This window comes from Dromiciops gliroides, chromosome 5 (assembly GCF_019393635.1).
Source record: "Dromiciops gliroides isolate mDroGli1 chromosome 5, mDroGli1.pri, whole genome shotgun sequence".
Lineage (NCBI taxonomy): Eukaryota > Metazoa > Chordata > Mammalia > Microbiotheria > Microbiotheriidae > Dromiciops > Dromiciops gliroides.
Window position 1 is genome coordinate 22,556,645 of NC_057865.1, and position 20,616 is coordinate 22,577,260.

General features: G+C 46.2%; 1 protein-coding gene across 2 annotated transcripts in view; it reads left to right on the plus strand.

Moving 5' to 3' along the window:
• The first annotated feature begins 15,459 nt into the window (after positions 1-15,459).
• OSBPL10 (oxysterol binding protein like 10) overlaps positions 15,460-20,616 on the plus strand; it is a 233,233-nt gene continuing 228,076 nt past the window's right edge. For both annotated transcript variants that reach the window (XM_043965396.1, XM_043965397.1), the window contains exon 1: positions 15,460-15,752. In XM_043965396.1, coding sequence (XP_043821331.1) covers positions 15,460-15,752 — 293 coding nt within the window. The remainder of the gene's footprint in view (positions 15,753-20,616) is intronic.

The window sequence follows — 20,616 nt, forward strand, 5'->3', positions numbered from 1 at the left end:
CTCCCATTGGTAAGTGGCTCCAGGAACCATTGCTGTCCTTCCTTCTGGAAGAGGACCAATGATATCATGAGGGTGCTGCCTTTTTGAGGAAAGGCACACCGGGTCACCTTGCATTCTTTCCCCAGCTCTGTGTTGACTCTTCAAACTTTGCCTCCATGTATTACACTGGGTATTTCACTCCCTCCTTTCCTGCTCCCTCTTATGTGATCTCTTCACATCCAGATGTTCCTCAAGGGAAGGGGCTGTCTGTTTTTTGCTTGCATTTTTAATCCCCCAGCACTTGGCCCCATGCCTAGCACATAGTAAGTTGTTTTTTTTTTTTGGTGGGGCAATGAGGGTTAAGTGACTTGGCCAGGGTCACACAGCTAGTATGTGTCAAGTGTCTGAGGCTGGATTTGAACTCAGGTCCTCCTGAATCCAGGGCCGGTGCTTTATCCACTGTACCACCTAGCTGCCCCGGCACTAAGCATCTTACAAATGTTATTTGATCTTCACAACAAGTCTGAGAGGTCAGTGCTTTTATCATCTCCATTTTATAGATGAGGAAAATGAGGCAGAGGTTAAATGACTTGCCCAAGGCTACACAGCTACTAATCGTCTGAGACTGGATTTGAACTCAGGTCTTCCTAACTCCAGGCCCAGTGCTCTATCCCCCTGAGTCACCTTGCTCTAAAATCACCATCCTAATGAATGTAATCTCAGAACTCTGCCATCTACATTGACTCAATTAATCAAAAGTAAACTAGGGGGCACCTAGGTGGTACAGTGGATAGAGCACTGCCCCTGGAGTCAGGGGGACCTGAGTTCAAATCCGGCCTCAGACACTTGACACTAGCTGTGTGACCCTGGGCAAGTCACTTAACCCCAATTGCCTTATCAAAAAAAAAAAAAGTAAACTAGATGTGAATAAGTCCTCAATGGATTTGAAAGGACAATAGGTTATTGGAAGAAAGCAGATCACCCCACATAGAAATTATCTGACATAATCAGACACATCTCCAGGCCCATGGGCCCAACATAGCAGGCCAGTTCAGAGTTCTGTATTATAGCAATAGGCGGTCAAAGAGTGGCTAATTTAGTGGTAATGGACACCTGACAGAGGATTACCCTTGGGAGGAGAGGAGAGAGCTTTGTCTGTCTGTCTGTCTCTTTCTCTGTCTCTCTCTGTCTGTCCCTTCTCCCTCCCCTCCTACTGATCAGGTGGTGAGGACCTCGTGATCCCCAAAAGGACAAAAGACCTGGAGTTTAGCCACATCCCCTGGGCTCAGTTTCTCCAGAGCGGCAGAGGCCAACAGCAAGCATCTACACCAGGAGCTGAGAGATATACTGAGGATGGACTAGACACACTGAGAAGACAACCTTTGGATGCTAACCCCCAGAGCCTAGCAGAGAGCTATATTTAAGGAGAATGTGACAAAGTCTCCATGAAGGAAGAGCTTCTAGTCACCAGGATCTTACTTACCCTTTGGCCACATAAAGTTTGAATCCATTCTTGACAGGGACTTTGTGTGTACAAAGGGAGAATTCCCCCAGCCCTTAGTTTGGGGGTAGGCATTTCTGTAATAATTATTTTTGCTATAATTGTTTAGTAAATGCCCTTCTTAAAAGTTAATCAAGTCTGGGGGCAGCTAGGTGGCACAGTGGATAGAGCACTGGCCCTGGAGTCAGGAGTACCTGAGTTCAAATCCAACCTCAGACACTTAACACTTACTAGCTGTGTGACCCTGGGCAAGTCACTTAACCCCAATTGCCTCACTAAAAAAAAAAAGTTAATTGTCTGGCTGACAATCAGTAGGGAGCATCCTGATGGGGGTACAAGAGAGACATGACTAGAAATTCTATCATCCTCAGGGTTACCCCTAGAAACTTGAGGGGAGAAGTAATCAGCCCCTTTCCAGGGAATCAGCCCCATAATGTGAATAGGATTTGGGGAATTATCAAAGGAGGGAGTGCTACACACACACACACACACACACACACACACACACACACACACACACAGGAACTTACATTCTAATCAAGGAGACAACATATATAAATCATAACATACAAATGTAAATATTCATTTATTTATCCAACAAACATTTGTGAAATGGCTGGTTATGGGGGAAAGTCACTAAATATGGTGTCTGCTTGGCTGTGACATGTTACAGAATTTTAATATTCTCCCTTTCAACTTTCCCTTCCAGTGGCAGCCTTCCAGAGTCACCAACATCATAGCAGGGGGTCCTGCTAGGGTCACCTCAAGTTTGGCCAGTTTCTTCTCCTCTGGATGGGCTCTAGCCAGGGGCAAGCCGGCGTCAGCTCTCACTGGCTTGTTAGAGCCTGTTGTTAAATTTTCAGCATGAGCAATGACTATCTTGGGAATCAGAGCTTCATTGTTGATCATCTGGACTTAAAAGGTGATGGAGAAAATGTGAATAATATTGGTTAAAGTTAAAAAAGCCAGTTGTTAAATTATTTACCAGCACACCCTTGACTCTAGCCTTCATTTAAAGACCTCTAGTTAAGAGGGAACATGCACTGTTTCTCAAAGCAGCCTATTACACTTTGGTATAGCTCTAATTAGAAGGCTTTCTCCTTACATCAGACCTAATTTGTGTCTTTGCAGCTTTTATCCATGACTCTGAGTTCTGCCCTCTGGGGCCAAGAACTATTCCTTTTTCAAGTGTCTTTTTAGGGGGGGACGTGGAGGGGAGTGTTTGAAAGGGACTCCCGTCCCTCCTGGGGCTCCTCTAAGCCTCCATCCCACCATTATGTCCTTCAGCTAATTCTCACTGGGCACAATACTTCACCATCCATGCTGCCGATCTGACCCCATTCATTATGCTGCTCCAGGAGTTGTCTAATGGCATTTTTTTTGGAGGTATGTGGACAGATTTGTCAGGAGCACAGAGTCATAGCCTTTCCTCCGCCATCTTGGACCCCATTCATTATGTACAATTTCAGTGCCAGGTTGCTCTCATTATTTCGTTGACCTCAAGGCAATCCTTAGGGTGGGAACATGAGCCTAGTCGTTCTGACACCTGTGGCAAAATCTATTGAGCAGAGATGGGTGGGAAGATGCTGGAGGATGGCTGAGATAGATTGAAGAAAGGTCCTAAAAGCTGATGTCTTCGAGGCTAAGAGAGAGTATGGAGGGAAGGGGAGAAAGTGCATCAGGAGATGAGATCTATAAGGATGGGAGGAGGGAAATGGGGCCCCAGGAACAGTGCTGCCAATGACTGCTTTTTGCCTAGGCTTTGCTTAGAGGAATCCTAAGGGAGACTGTTGGCCCAAAAGACAGATGGTAGAGAATATTTGAGGATCTCACTGTTCCTGGATGTTAAACAAACACATACAGTTATCCCTTCCGCATTGACGGGGTTAGGGGCTGGGGTCGCTATGATCTGGAAAAGACACACAATATTTTTTGGCCCTCCCTTGGTATTGGGGAAGAAGTTTGGATCATTATGGTATTAAAAGATAAAATATGTTGATATTATACAATCCTATCTATATATTTTACACATTTCTGAGTTTCTAAATTTTCTCTTTGTTGTTTGCGGGCTTTCAACCTGTTATCCGTGGCTTCTGCAAAACTCCCCAAAAATTCTCATTTAATTTTTTGGGGGTTGGGGCAATGAGGGTTAAGTGACTTACCCAGGGTCACACAGCTAGTAAGTGGCAAGTGTCTGAGGTTAGATTTGAATTCAAGTCCTCCTGAATCCAGGGCCAGTGAATCCACTGCGCCACCTAGTTGCCCCCCTCATTTAATTTCTTATGCTGACTCTGGGATATAGTGAAACTGCCATGGGAAAAGTTGCGATGTGGAAGGGGTAATTACTCACATATATTATCTATCTATCTATCTATCTATCTATCTATCTATCTATCTATCTATCTATCTATCTATCCATCAATCATTATGAACATAATTTATATGTAAAATAACATATTAGATATGAAATACATAATACATGTTTACATACACATATATAGGGGTATTATCAGCACATGAGAATTGATTGTTAAATTTTTATTGTGGGGGCAGCTAGGGGGCGCAGTGGATAGAGCACTGGCCCTGGATTCAGGAGGACCTGAGTTCAAATCTTGTCTCAGACACTTAACACTTACTAGCTGTGTGACCCTGGGCAAGTCACTTAACCCCAATTGTCCCACAAAAAAAAAAGTCTATGGCATGCAAATTTTCTCTGAGAGCTGGTTGTTAAATATTTATTAGCACACTAATATACCCACATACATATGTGTACATGTATGTACATAAATGATTATATCACATAACCATGTAATATATTCATAAATATGTATATCATATAGTTGTGAAAGAAAATGGTATATACAAAATATATAATATGGGTGAGTTTCAGCTCTTATGTACTGGTAGCACAATCCTATATATGTGTATGTATGCATTTGTTTATACGTATATAACATGTATATGTGTATATGTATGTGTGTATATATATATGTATATATATATATACATATGTATCCATCCATCCATCTATCTATAACATTAACATAGGCATCACTCTGTATGGGAATACTCACAGATATATATTTATTATGTATTTATATAAAATATTATGCATTTGTATACATTTACAAAGCAATATATTACATATAAAATACATGATGTATTGTTCATGCCTGCCCAACTCTTCCTGACCCCATGGACCAGAGAAATACCAAGCCTTTCTGACCTGAGGGGCTCATCTTCTGATGTCTTGTCTTTTTAGCATTTTAATACTATCCATGGGGACATGGGGCGGGGGGAATCACAAAGAGTCGGAGAAAACTGAAAAATGACAACAAAATGGGGTTTTACTGCAAGGATACTGGGGTGGCTCAACATTCCCTTCTCTAGTTTTATGCAGGCAGAGGTTAAATGACTTGCCCAAGGTCACACAGCTAGTAAGTGTGTGAGGTTGTATTTGAACTCTGGTCTCTCTGACTCCAGGCCCAGTACTCTACCCACTGTGCTACCTAGTGAGATAAGTATTTATTATTATATGCATACTTATATTTATAAAATAGTATATGACATATAAAACAGAATATTGGAGAGTATTATTACATTATATATCATTACACATATAATTGTATTTATAAAATAATATCTAAAACATAACATAGGTGAGTATCATTATAGTATTATAGGGAATTATCACATGTATAATTATATGATAAAATGTCATATACAAAATAGATAATACACACGAGTATTTATTATTATATATAAAATACATATGAGTGACTATATGTATCTATAGACATACACATATATGCCTGTAGATGGGTATTCTAGTAAATGTTTAAAAAACAGCTTTCCAGGGGGAAAAAATGTACATACCACAGACTTTTTTCTTTCTTTCTTCCTTCCTTCCTTCCTTCCTTCCTTCCTTCCTTCCTTCCTTCCTTCCTTCCTTCCTTCCTTCCTTCCTTCCTTCCTTCCTTCCTTCCTTCCTTTCTTTCTTTCAGTGGGGCAATGAGGGTTAAGTGACTTGCCCAGGGTCGCATGGCTAGTAAGCGTCAAGTGTCTGAGACTGGATTTGAACTCTGGTCCTCCTGAATCCCGGGCTGGTGTTTTATCCACTGAGTTACCTAGCTGCCCCAGACTTTTAAATTTAATAAACGTTATCAACATTTTCTCCATCATTTTCTTCATTCTAGACAATCAAGAAAACAACAGATCAAGCTCTAATTTGTGGAGTGTACCCGTTTCGGAGGTGTAAATATTCACAATGAAAATTTCATAATCAACTCTTGTGTGCTGGTGGTGCGCCCCTATAGATATAAATGTGTGTGGGTGTGGGTGTGTGTGCATAAGTGTCAACAGACACTCACCTGTATCTCTCCTTCCAGCGTTAGCACAGCCATCTCTGTGTCTGCAAAGACTCACAGGTGTGTCAGCTGCGCCTTGGCTCTGGCAGTTGCCAGAGCTGCGGGGGTGAGGGTGGCGGGGGGGGGGGGGGGGGGGGGGGGGGGGGGGGGGGGGGGGGGGGCCCACCCAGGCCCATCCGCCCCGCCCCCGACACCCCACCCCCTTTGCAGACGGGCTTTCTTGTCATTGCCCTTGTGCAGTTCGGTCGGCCAGCACTCACGCAGCAGCCTTTCGGTGACCAGCTTTAATCGGAAAGGTATTTGGATAAGTGTATAAGCAGGTTGTCTGGGGAGGGGAGGGGGGAGGAGTGGTCACAAGACCTGCTATGTGACCTTGGACTAGACACCCTCTCTTCTCTAGGCCTCAGTTTCCTCATCTGTGAAATAACAGAATTGGACTAGATACCAATTGGTCGGTCACTAAGCATTTATTTACTAAGCAACAGAGATGCAAAGAAAGGTAGAAGCTGAGGTGCTCCGGAAGAGCCTTTCCAGCTCTAGCCCCATGCCCGGATGGTACAAAGCCTCAGTGGAGGCCTTTCTTTCTTCCTTGATTCTCTCTCCCCTGCCTCAGCAAAAGCTGTCCTTGGGGGAAAAACATAGCTGAACAAACTTTTTTATACTAAGGTGTGAATGGCCACTAAGGCTCTCTGACCTGAATGCTATTCCCTGGACCATCCAAAGCACTGTGGAACTGGAGCTGAGCGGGCAGGCTGGGGGAAGGGGAGGGCCTTTCTACGTTGCTGAAATCCCACCCCCCTCATAGGCTGCCACTTGGTCTGCTGATGAGTACAGCTAGCCCAGAACCAGAGCTATTTTTAGCCTGAATGGCGCCCAGTAGCCGAATGCTGACACGGCCCGTCTGATTTATAACCCTGAGTTCTCTGATGTCTCCTTATCAGCAGGTGGGAATTCCTGCCTGATTGCATCAAGGTCTGCCTGAGTCATGGGCATCCTCTTAAGGTAGCAAAGATCCCCAGGTCTGGGAAGGGAGTTTCCAGGCTCCTGACTTCCCCGGGCCCTCTAACCATAGGGTTTCATCAAGTAGATGAAAGAAGATAAGACTGGACCCTCCTTCCTTTCATCTAAGTAACAGGGAACAGTCAGTCAGCTATGTGTTGCGGACACCCAGGCATCTAGACACATATTTAGAGCTGGAAGGTAGCCCATTAGACAGATGAGGAAATTGAGGCCAACAGAGGTTAAATGACTTGCCCAAGGTCACAAGGAGTTGATGGCAGAGCTGAGATTCAAACTCAGAGCTGAATCTCAAGAAGAGAGAAAAAGACAATAAATTCTTGCAACCAGGGTCCCAGAGAGAAGTTGTTGTTTAGTCTTGTTTGACTCTTCATGACCCGGTTGAGGGTTTTCTTGACAAAGATACTACAGTGGTTTGCCATTTCCTTCTCCAGTTCATTTTAGGGATGAGAACACTGAGTCAATCAGGGTTAAGTGACTTACCCAGGGACACACTGCTAGTAAGTGTCTGAGGCCAGATTTGATATCACAAAGATGAGTCTTACAGATTCTAGGCCTGGCACTCTATCCACTGCACTACCTCATCGCCTCTAAGTGAAGATACCTAGTTCTGTTAAAGAAAGTCTGTCTTCCAGGAAGACAAGTTGGGACAAATGGATCCTGGCCAGAAAGCTGGAAGAGACTTTAGAAGCCACCTATTCCAACTCTCTCATTTTGACAGTTAAGGAAACTGAGGCTGAGAGCAATTAAGTCACTTTCCCAGGGTCATAAAACTAGTAAAGAACAAAACCAGGCTTCAACCCAGTCTTCTTGACTGCAGGCACTGGGCATTTTCTATTAGCCTTTGCTGCCTCGTTTCATCACTTTGGATCTTTGAAAATAGCTCCCTGTGTGTGATCTGATTTAATTCAACAGATCCCTACTATGTGCAAAGCATCTAGCTTTCCCTATAACAAAGAGTGCACCATGACTTATCACCAAGTAAATGACTCTAAGTTGTGGAGAGTGAGACCTTATGGTATTAAATTATGTAAATTATTGAACAATACTTAAGTGTCCCCTTAATGGATGGATGGGGGTGGGAATCTTTCCATAAAATATTTCTGATAAAGGTTTTATATCTAAAATAAATAATTAATAGTGATATGCAAGGTGTCCCAAAAGTCTTAGTGCCATAGGAAGCTTTGATCAGATGTTTGGGACAGCCTACATAAGACCAAGAGCTATTATTGGGGGATAAATGTTTAGAGGGTATGAATATTTATATGAAAGTTCTCAAAATAATGGCAAAATTTTAACAACCACATGAAAGAGTGTTTTATGTCACTAATAAGACACATGCAAAACTGAGATTTTACTTCACACTGAACTGGTAAAAATGACAAAAGATAGAATACGCAATGATGGGTAGGCACACTGATATACTCTTTTTTTTTTTGTGGGGCAATCGGGGTTAAGTGACTTGCCCAGGTTCACACAGCTAGTAAGTGCCAAGTGTCTGAGGCTGGATTTGAACTCAGGTACTCCTGAATCCAGGGCCGGTGCTTTATCCACTTTGCCACCTAGCTGCCCCTCTGATATACTCTTGATGGAGCTGGGAATTGGTCCAAACATTGGAGAAAGTGATTCAGAATTAACTTAAACATGAAGAGAGTAGGAATTGGGCGGGGGGGGGGGGGAACTAAAGTGTCCTTTTCCTTTGATTCAGAGATCCCAGTCTTAGGCATAGATCCCAGGGAGATCATTGACCAAAAAAAAAAAAAAAAATAGTCATTGCTATAATGGCAGCTGCTTTGAATCATTTACTGTTGTCTGGGGAGAGACAGCAAGAAGGAGAGGTCTTGACCTCTATGAACCAAGTCCTCATGAGGTCAGGAAAGCTAACCTTTACAAAAACTGGAAACAAAATGGGTGTCATTGGTGGGAGAATGTCTAAAAAGGCCGGGTTACATGAATGTAATAGAAATGTTATTGTGCCATAAGGAATGAGAAATGCTTTAAAAATTTTTTTTTAATGTTTTTATTATTATTTTTTTAGAAATGCTTTTTCGTAATTAATGTCTTGGAGATATGACCCTGACGTCCCCCCACTCCAAAGTCCTTCTTGATAAAATAAAGTCAACTCTCCTTAGGGCTATAAACCTATAAGTTAAGATGCTTTCCTGGTCCCGGTCATAACTATAAACTTTTAGGAATCTTGATAAGATAAGACTGACCCTTGTAAACTCTTGTTAGGGCAATAAATATTTAGTCTGGGCTGAAGATTAATAGTTAACCTTGGGCTGGGGGCTGGTATGCTATCAGTATTTGATTTTAACATGGTTTACCTCCAAATTTAGTTGGCCAATCAGAAGCGATTAGGCATCCCTCAGGACCTGTGACCTCACTGCCACTAGGGATCTTTGGTTTCTGAGACAGACAGCCAAATGACCATCCTTTTATTAATATCCTGCCAGCCATATTAATAAAATGATTAAATTACCCAGAAACTATCTCTCATATTTTTAATCATCACAGGAACAATGACTATGAAGAATTCAGAGAAGCAAAGGAAGACTTCAATGAATTGTTGCAAAATGAATTAAGCAAACCAGTTTTACAATATACATAATGACCGCAACCATCTAAACAGAAGGAAGAATAAAATGAAATTGATCACTGGAGTAAAAAGAGTTCTTTACTGTGTTGCCCTTCATCTTGATTGGGTGGCTCCGACTTCCTATTTCCCAAATCTTGACTGTACTTTTTACTTCTCAGGATTGTTGAGGAAAAACACTGTAAAGTGTGTCATAAGTGACTTTTATTTCAATACTTGAAAGATCCATATTAATAATTTCTTTATAGACGTAGAAAAAAATAATAAAACTCATCTGTACGAACAAAAGGTCAAAAAATCACCACCTGGTGGTTAATCTTTTGGTGATAAGCTTCTCTGATCTCAGCTGGGCTGGTCCTTGGATGACAGACATAGAGCTCATCCTAGGCTGGCACTCAAACCCCCTCTAGTTTGGCTACAGATTGTATTCCTCCGGCAGTCTTTGAGTACCAAGAATCGCCTCTGCCGTGATGAGACTCTGAATGCATCATAACTCTGAATTTGTCCTAACACTTGGCTATGTGACTGGTTCCTTTCCTCTCAAGCCCTTCCCTATTTCTTCCTAGGACTTGCACCCTCCTTCCATCACTCTTCCACCATATTCAACAATTTTGAAAATCCTACTTCCTGTTTGATTTATAGGAAGAGAGTGAATTCTCCTTCATACTTTCTTGCTTAAATATTGTCCCTATGCTCAAGGAGCTCACATTCGAATTCTGCAAACAACTATCTACAAACAAGATATTTACAGGATGAAGTGGAGATTTGTTATTGTTTGTTCTTCATTCTCGACCAGACCAAGACATCAGGAGATGTCTCATAGGGAAGGATCAAGAAAGGCTTCTTGCAGAAGGGGGAAATTTTAGCCAGGGAAGCTGGGAGATGCTACTCTCTAATAAAGGTACCTCCAGGTAGAGCTATGACATGGGCAAAGCACTGGGAAGAAACCAGTTAACTGTGTTTAGTAAATGTCAGGGGAATCTGGTGCGTACCTGGTCACTCAGGAAGGTGGTGATGACATGTAATGGAAATGTCTTGGAGAGATTGTACAACATGTAAGAACATCCTGTAACAGGTTCTGGTAGATTAATCATGTGGTGAATGGGAGGCCCTTGACTGGCTGAAGAGGCCTGGGTCACTCTGAGTCATTCTGGTCAGCTTCTTTCTCCTGATTTGACTTCTTTTGCTAATGTTGTTTGGTGAGTGAGTGACTGTGTTATAGGGGGAAAGGCCTTTGGTTCTCTCCACTGAGGCTGGTCTTAGGAGGTCAGAAGAGCAAACCTCCAGGTATCTTGTCGTCCCAGATCTGGTCTCGGCACTGATACCGTAAGGGGCAAATAAATTCCCTTTGGGAACCAGTCCATCAGAATGGAGACAAGGACTGATCCAGAATCGGTTCTGAATTGGAATGTGAACCATAATGCTATATAGGGACTAACTTGGAACCCCTCTCCACAATGAGAGTGTGCCTTGGGGTTGGGGGTGGAAATGTTTGTGCTTTGTTCTCAATATTTCTTTGAAGGTTGTAAAAACTAATTGATGTTAAGCAGTTAAATTGAACTGGGGTACTAGCCACTGGTGACTAACAGTGAGGGGGAGCAAAACCATTCGGGGCTCAAGCTGACAGCATTAGGGAAGGAACACCCCCAAACTCTTAAGAGTACCCTTAGAACTCTGAGTCAGATGTAACAGAGTAATTCATACACAAACATTCTCTTTAAGTTTCCTTAAAATTTTTTACTTAATTTTATAATGAAAAATAAATGTACATGTAGGTTTGTGTAAACATATAGACTATATTATATTTGATAATACACAATAAATACAATTATATAATATATTAAATATTTTATAATAAACAACATATAAATACCAACATTATCTTGTATGTCACTATGTTACATTTAAACATTCTGTTGTACTTTTAAATTTGAAATTTAAAACATTTTTTATTTACTCCCTTTAATAGTGAGAAGTGGAAGAAAACCAGTAAGGCCCTACAAAACTCCTGATTGGGGATAGATTGGCATGGGGAAGTTAGCTGTAGGCTTAAGAATATGACTACCTCCCATTGCGGATATCCTTTTTTTTTTAAAGACTTTTTTTTGTTGTTGTTTTGTTTGTTTTTGCTTTTTTTTGGTTGGGCAATGAGGGTTAAGTGACTTGCCCAAGGTCACACAGCTAGTAAGAGTCAAGTGTCTGAGGTTGGATTTGAACTCAGGTCCTCCTGAATCCAGGGCCAGTGCTCTATACACTGCAGCACCTAGCTTCCCCCTGGGGATATCTTTTATGTTGGTTGGTTGTTGTCTTTCATTTTCAAAGAGGGTGAAAATGACATCACTACTTTGGGGTCAAGGTACAGTGTGTCAGATTGAGGCTGATCAGACCAATAAAAGCTTGGAAGGATCTACCGCAGGTCAGGTACAAATAATCTTTTAGGTTAGCTTTAAGACAGATAAAGTGCAGAGGGTGAGAGTTCAGAACACCAGGTCAAGTACAATCTTCGGGCAGAGGGGATTAAAACATCAAATATGGTTTGAGTGAGGTGCTAAGGGAGCAATGAACACCTATCATCTGAGAAATAGCTGGAGGCCAACAGGAGACATGAGAGAAAATTTTGGAAGGACAGTTTGAAAACAATTAAGTTTATTGTCAAGGGTAATTAATTTATACTTAAGGGTTATATTTTGAAACTTGTTACAACATATATGTGTGTATATACATGTATATGTATGTAACACATGCATAGACACACATATGCATATATAATTTTGTTTAGAATAAGTTAGATGCTGTTCATTGAATAAGTATTATTTCTGTTATGTACACACATACACATATACATATATATGTATATGTATATATACACACACCCATATGTCAATGAGAGAAATTGACCAGCCTTGGCAACAAACTGGATAGGGAGGAGTTGGGGGTGACTCCTGGGCTGGAAGCCTGGATGACTACGAGGATGGTGGGTTTTCAACAGTAATAGGAAAGTTAGAAAGAGGGGCAAATGAATTTAGTTTTGGACAAGTGGTGTACAGGATAGACAACTGGAGATTCCAGACTGGAGGTCAGCTTGTTGGTTAGAGTTGCAGAAGTAGATTGAGAATCTTTGGCTTGAATGCATGGGAGCTGATAAGATCACCCAGTAAAGGAATATAGAAGATAAGGCAGCTAGGTGGCTCAGTGAATGGAGTACTGGGCCCGGAGTCAGGAAGACCAGAATTCAAATCTGACTTCAGACACTTAGCTGTATGACCCTGGGTAAGTCACTTCACCCTGTTTGCCTCAGTCTCCTCATCTGTAAAATGAGCTGGAGAAGGAAATGGCAAACCACTCCAGGATCTCAGCCAAGAAAACCCCACATGGGGTCATGAAGAGTCAGACATGATTGAACAAGAAATATAGCAGAAGGCGGCTTGGGGGACCTCTGCTGTTAGAAGACAAGGGCTGTCTGAAGATCCAGAAAAGACGACCAAAACGCAGCAGGTCAGTCAATAAGTATTTATTAATCTCCTTCCTGAGCTAAGTGCTTGGGATACAAGGAAAGAAAAAGACCTTCCCTGACCTCAAGGAGCTCACAATCTAATGAGAGGTCTGTAGAAATAGGCTATACCCAATAAATAGGCAAGAGTCTATAGAAGGGGAGCAGCTAGGTGGTGTAGTGGCTAGAGCACCGGCCCTGTATTCAGGAGGACATGGGTTCAAATCCGGCCTCAGACACTTAACAATTACTAGCTGTGTGACCCTAGGCAAGTCACTTAACCCCAATTGACTCACACACAAAAAAGTCAATATAAAGGAGACACTGGCATTAAGAGGAGACGGGGAAGGCTTCCTGTGGAAGGTGGGGTTTAGTTTGCTTAGGTGATCCAAAACTGAAGAGTAAATCTCTACAACAACCCCAAAAGTGGTCAATGGGCCTTGGCTACCAGTCCCCTAAAGCTGCCAATTTTCCTTTCTGCTCAGCTAGAAGCTTTTCTTGACAAAGCCTCTTTTGGCCTCTTCTCAGATCTGGGGGCCCCGCCCCCCAATTTGTGCCTCGGAGGAGAGCGGAGCTGAACCCCCAACCTAATAATCCCTTTTCCGCACACTGGGAGGCTGCTCCGCTTCTACTCGATGACAAAGTCTGCTCTCCTTTAGGCCAAACAATTCACTTTGTTCTTCCGTGTGAATGGTGGATCGATTGGTATCTTCAGTGGATCCTGGTTAGGTGTGGTCTCCAGTCCTTGAACCACCCTGGGATTCCGTGGCTCTGGGCCACCCCTCTTATCTCATTGCAGCAAAAAGGGTGCCACATCCAGGAGACTCTTTTCTTTCACCCACCCCTTCCCAGCCCCAAGACACAAGGCCCACAGCTAGGCTTAATTTCTTCCCAAGTGCAGTTTTTGTAATACTAATTATTTTGTATTTAATAAAGGTTACCGGGGGAACATTTTAGGATTTAAAAAAAATTTTTTTTGGCTATAGAAGCCCTGGAATTTCAATCCGCAGCACCAATATCAGCTGAGATTTATTTAAAGTGTGCAAAGCAGCCTCGCCGCCGCCCAGTGGGGCTTGGATTATTCCCATTTCACAGAAGGGTAGACTGAAGCTGGAGACGTTAAATGAATCTCGAAGATTAAATTAATCAACCCAGAAGTGTTTGATACCGGAAGACTGGAACGCGAGTCCGCCAGACCCCGGGGCTACGTCCTCCCCTACCCTCACCCCAAACACCAACAGTATACCGCCTCTCCTTGGACGGCTTCGCTGCTTTTCAATTCGAGCTTCCACCGCTAACATCTCAGAGAAAGACTAAGAGGAAAAGGGGTGGGGGGAGGAGGGGAGTTGTTCCCTGGCGATCGGAATCTTTTTCAAGTGGGAGTTTTCTAACGTATGCATTATTTGTTTCCTGGTTTGCAGATCCCTCCGGGCCGGGGCTGAGCCTTCTGCCCCGAGAAGGCTCCTTGCCGGGAATTACAGATCTCTTTTTAAAAACTCCATTTTAAGAAATGTGTTAGGGGCAGCTAGGTGGTGCAGTGGATAGAGCACTGGCCCTGGATTCAGGAGGACCTGAGTTCAAATCCAGCCTCAGAACTTAACACTAGCTGTGTGACCCTGGGCAAGTCACAACCCCAATTGCCCAGCAAAAAAAAAAAAAGAAAAGAAAAAAAAAGAAATGTGTTAAATCCCAGATTTTCTATAAAAGCCACGCGAGTAAGGGCGCCAATTGTGGGCGCCTAAGAAACGTTAACCAGCCCGGACCGAAGTTGGCCGGTGGTGTTTAATACCCACTTCGGGGGAGACAGGGGCGAAGCCGGCTTGGCATCCCGCTGCCCGGGTCTGAGCGCGGGGCGCAGCGTCCGCCGAGTCCTCCCGTTTCTCACGCCGAGCTTTGCAGGTGTGACGGCAGCGGGGGCACCTTCCCGCCCCGCGGGTTAGCAGGTGTTCTTGGGCACGGTGCGTGGAAGGACCGGGGTAAGGGGGAGAGCCCGGGCACCAGTGCACGGAGTGGGCACTGGGCCGCTGCAGCCCTCCCGGGTGGGCTGACCCCGGGAGACCTTGGCACGTATCCGCGCCCCCGCGCTCATCACCTATGTGCCCTCGGCCCGGGGCGGGGAGGCCGGCTGACCGTGGCTTGCCTTCGCCCCGCCCGGGGGCCGGGCGCCCCCCGGGAGGGGAGGGTCCAGCCTCTCGAAGTGGAGCTGGAGGCGGGAGGGAGGCCGGAGGAGGGGCCGCCGGGCGCCTCCAGCCCGGTTGGCTCGCGTCCCCTGCCTTGCCTCCTCCTCCTCCTCCTCCTCCTCCTGCCGCCCCTCCTCCCTCTCCTCCTCCCTCTTTCCCCCCCCTCTCCTCCCTCCCGTATGAGTCAGGCGTTTCCCCGGGATCGGGAGCGCGAGCGGCGGCTGCCCGAGCCCGAGCCGGAGCCGGAGCCCGAGCCCGAGCCGGAGCGGCCCCGCCGCGGCCAGAGCAGCGCGCCCGGCCCGGCCCCGGCCCGGCCCGGCCGCCGGAGCATGGACAAGGCGGCCAGCCCCGGGGCGGGCGCCGGCGAAGGGGCGGGCAGCGGCGGCAGCAGCCGCAGCAGCAGCCGCGCCACCTCGGCCGGCTCGTCGCCGTCGGGCTCATGGGCGGCCCGTGGGGCCGGGGGCCGCCGGCCGGAAGGGGGGAGCCACAGCAGCCCCGGCTCGGTGGCCGCCAGCCCGTGCGGGGCGGGCGGCCGGCGGGGCAGCGGCGGCCGGAGGCGGGAGCCGGCCCTCGAGGGCGTGCTCAGCAAGTACACCAACCTCCTCCAGGGCTGGCAGAACAGGTGAGGGGGTGGGGGGCGGGGGGTCGGGGCCCGGGGCGGGCACCTCCCGGGCCGGGCATCTCCCGGGCCGGCCTCCGGCCGCCGGGCAGCATGTATGGGTTCGCGGGGCTCGCCTGCCGGGCCGGCCGGGGGCAGCGGGGGTGGCCGCCGGAGCCCCTTCGTAGTCTCCTGCCTAAAGTTTGGGGTGCAAAGAGCAGCTGCTTGCCCCCCCTCCCCGCCAGCAGCGACTCAGCTCGGAAAAATATTTGCATTTTTCTCCCCAAAAGTGCCCCTTAGAGTCTCGCTCGTTCACTCCTCCCTTCCAGAAACCCAGCTCTCCAAAGTCCTTTGCACTTTGTAAAAAAAAAAGGGGGGGGGCTTAAACCTGGAACTACGTGTCCTTTAAGGTTCTTCCCCCCACCCCTTTCCGCTCCCCAACTGTTGGGAGTAGCCACTTAGAGATTGGCGGAGGGGAATCCCCCTTGGTCTCAAGGCTGAGGCCAGGTGCAGCCCGTGTTCTAGGTACGGGGACCCCAAGGAGGGATGACCCCGTCTGCCGAGACTAACTTGGCTTGAAAAACGCCCGTGATTCCCCGGGAGTTGCTATGCGGGTTAAAGGAGACCTCTGCTCTTCTGGAGGGCCACAGGGTGTGGTTTTGCTGGTGCCTGTAGTCTTGCGTGCAGATTTCCAGAGGCCTCGCAGGTCGGACAGAACGTGGGCATCTCCGGTGGCGGGTCCACCTCTCGGGCGTGGGCTGGAAGCTGCCCCAGGTCCGGTGCCTCCTCCGTCCTCTGCGTCCGTCTCTTGTCCTGGTGTGTGACCTGGTTGGGTGACTGGGAAGATGGAAACCCAGTTTTCCCGAGGACCGATGCTGGGTTAGCTCCTGGTTATTGGAGGAATCTTGTGATCGGGAGGAGAGGCAGAAGTTGTACTTTCGCTTTTGAATCCTGATTTTGCTACTTCTGGCTGCCAGCCTTTGGCCCCCTCCCCCCCCCCCACTTTTCCACTGTTTCTCAGCAAAATAAAGAACAGGTGGGGGGGGGGGGTCGGAGATCCAGTCAGTTCCAGAAGACCTGGATTGTTTGACGGGCTCTCTCTTGCTTTCAACTGGGAGACGGTTACCCTCAGTATCAGTGTTACTTCCATGGGCCATTTTGGTCAGTGTTTCTGCTTTGAGCGTATGTGGAGGGCTCTCACGCCTGGGAATGTCTCATCCTGGCCACCGATGCATCTAGTTCACACGCAAAGTATATTAAAGGACTTTTATAATCACGGGGGAGGGGAGGGTTAATAGGAAGTGCAGGTAAGGCAAGCTCTGGTGTTTCTGTGGTGTGGGGAGGAGGAATGGGCAGGGGTGAGAAGGGGGCCAAGCAGTTTGATCTCAGGTACGGGACTGCCCGGTGTGCACAGGTTGGCTAGGGTTGCCCGGTGTCCTAGGCACCTGTTGGAGTCTTTTTTGGTGTCTAAAGTATTTGCCTATCTCTGTTTCTATCAGCCTCCTGTTTATTTTGTGAGGCTGAGGTTTGCCAAGTCGGTGCTGGTGGCTGTGGTTCGTGCTTCCTTGTAGGGGCATATGTGTATTTCCCCGGATCCTTCTGCCCTGGACTATGGGGGGGGGGCGGCTGTGAGTGGCTGAGGAAGATTGATGGTGGGTCTTGCATTGTGCCGGCTCCCGGAGTCTCGTGCTGCCCAGATGCTTCCAGCGTGGAGGTGGGAGGAGCCGGATCTCGGACTGGGCCAAGGGAGGAGGGAGCTCTCTTCCTCTGAGAATTCTTCTGAGACTGAGTATATCTGATTTTGGACCAATGCATTGCCTCCAGTGGGCTAAGTGCTTTATAATTAGGATCTCCTTTGATTCTCAGGACAACCCCAGGGAGGCAGGTGCTATTATCCCCATTTTTAAAATGAAGAAACCAAAAAAAAAAATGAAGAAACTGAGGCAAACAGATGAAGGGACATGCCCAGGGTATGCAGCTCGTGTCTCAGGCTGGATTTGAACTCAAGTTTTCCTGACTCGAGGCCACCGTGCCCCAGATCCTGTCTCTGCTGCTTAGTAGCAGTGTGATCATCCCGTGCTTCAGTTTCTTCATCTGTAAAATGGGGGAAGGGAGTAGACTAGGTGCTCTTGGAGGTCCCTCCTACTTCTAGGGCTATGACCCTGTTACAAGTTTATAAGCCCTTGGAGGCAGGTACTTGTTATTCACCTTTTTTTTTTTGTATGCCCAGAGTGCACTTGGCAGGTGGGACATGCTAGTTGAAATGCCTTGATAAATCCTGCAACTTGATTCAAATAACACATGAGGTCTTGGCTAAGAAGACCAGTGGTTTCCCTTATTTCCACCCACAGGTGTTTCCCCAGGTGTGTGAAACCCAGGTGGGGACCCGCTGCCCTGTGAGCTCTGACTGGTGGAGCAAGCAGCCTTTCCAGAATATCATTTCTATCCGTTGTGGCTTTTATTAGAAATACTGGTTCTGGTCGCTGGCACCTTCCTGTGGAATATCTATCCTCTGCAGCTGATTCATTCTGAGGACTGAGGTTTATTTAATTAATTAATTAATTTATTTTGGTGAGGCAATTGGGGTTAAGTGACTTGCCCAGGGTCACACAGCTAGTAAGTGTTAAGTGTCTGAGGCCGGATTTGAACTCAGGTCCTCCTGACTCCAGGGCTGGTGCTCTATCCACTGTGCCACCTAGCTGCCCCTGAAGTTTATTTTTCAAGGCCTGTCTTGGTCTCAGTAAATTGGGGCTTCTTTGGAGGGGGGTGGGCAGATTGGAAGCATCTTCCCCTAATAGTAAGTATATTTTTCTAGAAGAACTTCCTGCAGTTTTGGACATTATGTTAAACCTGTGTGCTGTACCACTTGCTAACTATTAGTAATTAGGGAAGACTGGGATTGATTAACAGGTGTGTCTGCCAACACTCTCAGTCCCCCTGCACGAGGTTGCCAAAGGGGGCTGGTCCTTTATAGAGTCTGGATACATTTCAAGGTCCTACTTTGTGCAAGGTGGCGTTTGAGGCTCAGAGGGAGATAGGGCAGCAAATGGGATCTGATTCTTACCCTCCAGGGAAGGGTACATCCATTACTTTAATAGGAAATAGAGTGTAAGAAGTTGGAATGGGAATTGTATTCAGAGGATCTGGGTGCAAATCCTACCTCTGACACCTTAAATAAATCATTTAACCATCTTGGGCCTCTGTTTCTTCATTCATTGGTTGTTAGGGTTGGACTTTATGGGCTCTAAGATCCTGCTCCAAAGCTGTGATTTAAAGTTACCTTCACTCAAAAGATGCATGATTTTGTTGGTTTCCATAAATGGCCATTGGTCTATGAATGAATAAATACATCTTTGGCCCAGAGAGATTTAGCGACCTGGCCATGGTTAGTTACTCAGCTAGTGAGTGTCACAGGCAGGATCTGAACCCAGGTCTTCCTGATTCTGAGGCTAGCCCTCTATCCGTGGCACCACATTGTCACTTTACCTTTACCATTACCAAAGAGGATTTTAATTTTAAGGTCGGCCCTGCTTTCTTTGCCAGGATGCCCTGGTCTTATTTATGTCCATATCTCAGAGACTTTTTAGCTAAGTTTTCTCTAAAAGTAGGAAGATGGTGATTTCTTTCTTTCTTTCTTTCCTTTTTTTTTTTCTTGGTGAGGCAATTGGGGTTAAGTGACTTGCCCAGGGTCACACAGCTAGTAAGTGTCAAGTGTCTGAGGTCAGATTTGAACTCAGGTCCTCCTGAATCCAGGGCCAGTGCTATCCTCTGCACCACCTAGCTGCCCCTGTGATTCCCTTTTAAGAAAGTTTTTCTCTCTTAAAATACCTGTTAAACGTTGTTCCGGAGAACAGAGCAGAGAAGAAACCCGTGCCAAGCTCTAGGTGCTTTCCACACTTTCGCTTCCCAGTTTGCTTCATGCGCAGGATTCCCTCATCTTTGAATGGGAATTGCTTAAGCTGGAAGGGATTTTGGAACCCCTCTAGGCTCTGAGGGGTAGCTTGGGATCATGGCAACAACACTGAGCCTCTTGTGGAGTCCGGTCAGTAAGTATTTATTAAACCCCTACTATGTAGGGGCCAGGCATTGTGCTGAGCATTGGGACACAAACACCCCCCCCCAAAAAAAAAGCCCCTGACCTCAGGAAACTTCCATTCAGATAGAGACACACTTAGGTCATACTAGGTATAATACAGACTAGATAGGACCTTGTTAGCCGCGTGGAAAGGCCTTCTGGAGGCAGTGGGATCTGGAGAGGGAAATGAGTGAGAGAGAGAGAGAGAGTGTGTGTGTGTGTGTGTGTGTGTGTGTGTGTGTGTGTGTAGGGGGGAGGAATCGCAAGGGTGAGGGGGAGAGTAAGATGTCATCTTCTGATTCCTTTTGTATCCCTTACGCACAGTGCCTGGCACATAGTAGGTGCTTTAATAAATGTTTATTGATTGATGGATTGGTGTGAGAATACTGCAAAGGTTCAAGAGAAGAGGCCAGGTGAGGAAGGTCTTTATGTGCCAAACCAAGTTCATGTTTGATCCTGAGGTGATAGGGAGTCCCTGAAGCTTATTGAGCAAGGGGGTGGGGGTGGTGGGGCGGGGTGGGGGAGATCACTCTTGGCTGCTGAGTGGAGGACAGATTTGGCATTAAGGCACCTGGAGTCCAATCTGGCCTCTCAAACTCAATATGGTTTTTCGTTTGTTAACTGGGGACAATAAGTCCTATGTTGGGCTTCCCATATGTAATTCTATATTCTGCGTAATTGGGTAGTAACCTCTTTGGGTTGTGTAGCTCAAACGAGGTAAATTGATGTAAAGTGCTTTACAAACTTTAAATTGCTGCGCATGTGTCAGTAGTTTCCCTGAGGATCTGGGTTTTGAATCGCTAGTCTGTTCCT